At 45.0% G+C, this 5,413-nt stretch overlaps 1 protein-coding gene across 1 annotated transcript; it reads right to left on the bottom strand.

The window, feature by feature from the left end:
- Window positions 1–2,370: 2,370 nt before the first annotated feature.
- Window positions 2,371–4,077, bottom strand: CC84DRAFT_1209271 (uncharacterized protein; the record flags this gene model as incomplete). The annotated part of the gene is made up of 2 exons (XM_018182209.1): window positions 2,371–3,500; window positions 4,008–4,077. The coding sequence occupies 2 exons, from the start codon at window positions 4,075–4,077 to the stop codon at window positions 2,401–2,403; spliced, it is 1,170 nt and encodes a 389-aa protein (XP_018031642.1). The 3' UTR covers window positions 2,371–2,400.
- Between the last annotated feature and the right edge of the window lie 1,336 nt (window positions 4,078–5,413).

Raw genomic sequence — 5,413 nt, forward strand, 5'->3', positions numbered from 1 at the left:
TGTAGGATGTATAGTATACTAGATAAAGATACCTATAATTTCGATGAGATAGGATTTATGATGGGTGTAGGATCCTCCTCATCTAAGGTAGTGACTAGTGTAGATACTATGGGTAGAGCTATATACGTATAGCCAGGCAATAGAGGCTGGGTGATAATAATTGAGTGTATCTACGCGTCTGGCTGGTCTATCCTACCCCTTATCATCCTGTCTGGTAAGGTCCATTAATCTACCTGGTATAACGACCTACCTGTAGGCTGGAAGCTCGCAGTTAGTGATAATGGCTGGATGATAGATCAGCTAGGACTTACCTGGCTAGAGCACTTCAATCAGCATATAGAGTCTCGTACTATAGGCTTATGGAGGCTCCTTATCCTAGATGGCCATAGTAGTCATGCTACTCTAGAGTTCACTCAGTACTGTGCAGAATATAGGATAGTCAGCCTCTGTATGCCTGTGCACACGAGCCATCTACTGTAGCCTCTAGATGTGAGCTGTTTCTCGCCACTCAAGGCTGCATATGGACGTGAGGTGACTGAGCTAGCACGACAAGGAGTCTTTTATGTGGACAAGGAGGAGTTTCTATCTATCTATCTGCGCGTACGCAGGATAGTCTTCATAGAGAAGAATATCTAGAGTGGTTTTTAAGTAATAGGACTTATCCCTCCCTGTCTAGATCGCGTTCTCTCGCACCTGATAGTAGTCAGGACCCCGTCACCACTAGGGGCAGCAGTAGATGCTGAGGCTACATGGATAGCTGAGACGCCTCATACTACTCAACAACTAGAGAAGTAGGCACGACTGTCGTGCTAGCTCAGTCACCTCACGTCCATATGCAGCCTTGAGTGGCGAGAAACAGCTCACATCTAGAGGCTGTAGTAGATGGCTCGTGTGCGCAGGCATATAGAGGCTGACTATCCTGTGTTCTGCATAGTACTGAGTGAACTCTGGAGTAGTATGACTACTGTGGCCATCTAGGATAAGGAGCCTCCATGAGCCTATAGTACGAGACTCTGTATGCTGATTGAAGTGCTCTAGCCAGGTAAGTCCTAGCTGATCTGTCGTCTAGCTATTGTCGCTGACTGTGAGCTTCTAGCCTATAGGTAGGTCGTTGTACTAGGTAGATTGATGGACCTTACTAGACAGGATGATGAGGGGTGGGATGGACCAGCCAGACGCGTAGATACACTTAATTGTCGTCACCTAGCCTCTATTGCCTAGCTGTACGCATACAGCTCTACCTATAGTGTCTACGCTAGTCACTACCTTAGATAAGGAGGATCCTACACCCATTATGAATCCTATCTCATTGAAATTATAGGTATCTTTATCTAGTATGCTATACATCCTATGCGTCTCCTCTATGCGCGTATACTATGTAGAGATCTTAATAGGATCCTTATATAGAGCGCGCTAACTATATAGCTTCCTATCCTACTTTGTCTATAGCTCTGGCTGAGTCTTAATGAATCGTGATGCCCACTTCTAGCCTATAGGTGGAGGTGGAGGATCCTAGCCATGTGTGGTAAGTAGATGATTAGCTATCCATTATACGTTAATAATCTTGGGTGGAAATCCTCATTAATTAAGCTCTAGGATCCACTAAACAAGAGACTACTCCTTGCTAGGGGATAACTTTTAATTAACTAATACTATCTCGCGTTTTAGTTTAACACTATAGAGGCACGTCTACAGGGTTAATCACGGTACATTAAAGGATAGTGTAAGGCAGCGAAGCGATTAAGTAGGATTAGATTAATAGGAGGTAATAGTAAGATTAATCCTACCTTCTTTTATAAGCTATAGAGAGCGTTATTACGGCTTTATAATTAATGTAGATGGACGCATTGCGCGCGGCTTAGTAGGGTGGCCAGCTTACTAATCTGGCCAGCTTACTAATCCAACACGTTACGTTAGAGGTTAATACTACTCCTAACCATAAAATTACTAACTCGAGTATGGTCCTAGTTTAATTAGTAATGGTATTTAGATATATAGTAGTATAAAAGCTTACTCTTTAGACTTTTATTATTAATTAGTTGGCCTAGTATTTCTATCCACTTAATACTCATTGGCCATTTATGCCGTATCTAGTTCAATATAAATGGATATATAACCCATAATTATCGTCATATATTTCATACTACTTTCTAGTATTAAAGCTAAGCGATCTTTAACTACTCGCCCATACTTTAAAATAAGTTTAGTGAGGATGTACACTTATACCCAGCACACCTATGGTTGCATATCTAGACGTTATATAACAACACAGTCATGTCTACTCGTTGTATTTTAATGTGATTTTAGTCGTTTAGGATGAGATGATGTAAAGTATATTATGTATGTGTTCTATTGAGCACTTTAACTGAGCCTATCTATAGAGAACGTATGGTAAGAATACTAATGCATATCGTACCCATAGGGGGGCGTTAATATTTTATCTGGCTTGCAACAGTCGTTTGGAGTTAGCTTAGAATCGGATACCTCGTGCTTTCCGTCCAAATTATAGCCTTTTTCGATGCTTCCGTCTGACGCCTTCATTGTTGGCTTCTTGCCATTGCCAATTCTCGACTTCTTGTCGTTCACCCTAACAAAGGAGTCCTGGCGACCCGCACTGGTAGTAAATTGAGACTTCTTTCTGCTTGTTCGAGTGCTTAGAGGAACGGTATCATCTCCGAATCTTCCTTGATTGCCGAGCAGATGTTTACTCTTAACGACATGGACCAAACGGTTAAGGATGGAGAACTCGATCTTTAGCTTGATGCTGTACACGGCCGTTTTGTACGTCGTCTGGATCTCATAGTGTCCAGTGAACTGCGTGGCTAGCAGAGTGGCGTCAAACACCAGAACCACGACGTTGACAAAGATGAGGTGGCCAAGTAGTTTTCGTAGGGGTCCGTCATTGTACTGGCCGCCGCACCCCAGCAAATGTACCGTCTCGTAGATATAGATAATGGAAATCATAGCCTCTTGGATGAAGAAAACCACGATCTGGACCTTGTCGTATGTGGTGAAGACACGAATGATGCGATTTGAATGCGTTGCCTCAGCACTGAGAGCTAGGGCGATGACAGGGAAGTGCAGAACAACAACATTAAAGATAATCATGTATAACACCCATCGTATCTTCCGCTTATTCTTGACGACCAGATGGAGCCGAGAATATAGCACAAGTGACTGCCCTGTCACCATACATGGCCAGCCAAGCGCAACCAGGGCGCTGGACAACACGGGTATCGAGATAACCCGGAAGAATTTGAAGATGAAGCCAATTGCGTGAGGGACAATGCCCCAGGTCGCGACTAGGAGACTCCAAAAGTATACTCCCTTCCGCCGTTTGAAAATTGCGAAGATGAGGAAGTTGAGCTCAATGACGTTGTACAGCGCTATGGACAGGAACGCACCCATAGTCATTAGTACCGGCAAGCCAACGTTCACACCACCCACGACGCCCACATCCCCCTCTTTCACCATGTTCCTGTCGATAAGTTGAGTTGATTCTAAAGAATAGGTAGTTGAGGAATGTGTTTCGAAAAAGATTTGCACCAGCTGGACAAAGACAAATGGCAGATCGAGGAGGAAGTAACCTTTCCGAAATCTGGATGAAATCTGGATGAACGAGAATTATCTTCAATAGATTATTATCTATCGCAGGTTTATTTCAGCGCTGTCAGCGGCATGGCAAAAAAGAACGCAGGCACTACACCGTTATCCCGAATCCAAGAAACAGATACAAAGGGCTGAGCTAGCCGTTGGGTAGCGAAGACGTCGGAAACACGTCGTGGCGCACAGAGGCTGATGGCACTTCCCATTAGGACCTGCGGTGTTTATTCCCGGGTCTCCACATTCCATAGAATGCAAGCTACCCGTCGAATGCAAGTCGGCCTGATCATGCACCGGGCGCCATAGGTCCAGTAATTTGGGTCACACCACTCCGCACCAAGCCTAAATCGCCGAGAACCCGACTCTCCACAGAATTTTGCCTAGTCCCTGTCACATGCACTTACGGCATATTTCGAAATTGTGGATACAGCAGAGAACTACCCCGATACAATCACGACATAGACCAGACGCCATTTGCCAAGATGAGCCAGAGGTTCTTGACGGTCTACGGAGCCAATCTCCGCCAAGCGTCGTCAATGCCCAAAAAACACCTCACACTTCAACGCTATTTTCTGCAACTAGTATAAGGTCAATCGAGGCTGCACTTGCAGCAACAGAACCGCTGAGTCCTGGAGAATCTATGAACTACGCAGAGATTATTAAATGTCATCGTGTTGGGCCATCAATGCTGAGGCAGATACACCAGGCTAAAATACAGTATGATCGGTCTTTGGTAACGGAATTCCAGCTCACGTTAACTAGAAATTAGCGTACCAAACCCTTCCAAGCCAACCAGAGGAGATCTTGTCACGAAGAATTCTAGTACGTTAACTTGTACGGAAGGAGCTCGTTTTTAGGAAGTCACCCGTGCACGCTCGATATGCGGGGCACGGTAATACAGATGCACCCACCACCCCAAAATGTATGATAATTGCACAACGCTGGCGTTGTTTTATATCGTGGATTCGATAATAGAATTTCAAAACTCGATCGGTTAGTACATAGAGCTTTATTGGGCTTTGCTGGGTGGACTCGGCCATCATGGAACTCGTTATCGCCGCCATGCTTTATGATATGGCGAACAACCTCAGGCACGTGGTTAATCCAATTTTTGATCTGTTTCCGGGGGAGGATATCCCATTGTTCTTGCTATTGGTGTCGATACTGTGCCTCGTATGTACGGGCCATCTCATTGGTGATATGCCGCGGGATCCAGGGCCATGCATGCTCAGAGGCGTTGACGATTGGCGAGTGCCCCGGCCATTCTAGACATTGTATTTTATGTACAGATAAATAACCCTTTGTGATACGTGATACATGAGCTGGCGCGCCGTATTCTAATAGTATAAGATCGACGCCTTGTGCGCGGAGAGCTTCCATCTAGGGCACTGATTCTTTCAGCGCTTCTTCGTGATACTGATACCCATCTATTCCACACTGATTTCGCTCACCCTGAGGAAAGGCTATCCTTCCTTGTATACTGCTTCTTACGGGAGCGCAAGTTTCTATCGTTGGGGTCGATTTCTCGGAGGGCAGCGCGGGCATGATGCTGTGTAGAACTGGCTTATTTCGATGCTCTGCATTCTCATGTGTAAGCACAGCCTCCGCAGCCACTTTTTCACCCTCTCTATCATGTCCGTATATGTGGAAATGGCCTTTGCAATCGTACACAAATGCTCTGTAAAATTTAGGGCTTGTTCGGTAGGAGCGTACTTGACGAGATTTTGACTTGACTTTGCCTGATCAGGAAGTCCCTGTAAATTAAGTAAGGTGGTGTTCGGTATAAGTATATTTTTGACATCAACTAAAT

The sequence above is a fragment of the Paraphaeosphaeria sporulosa genome, assembly GCF_001642045.1.
Source record: "Paraphaeosphaeria sporulosa strain AP3s5-JAC2a unplaced genomic scaffold CC84scaffold_11, whole genome shotgun sequence".
Taxonomy (NCBI): domain Eukaryota; kingdom Fungi; phylum Ascomycota; class Dothideomycetes; order Pleosporales; family Didymosphaeriaceae; genus Paraphaeosphaeria; species Paraphaeosphaeria sporulosa.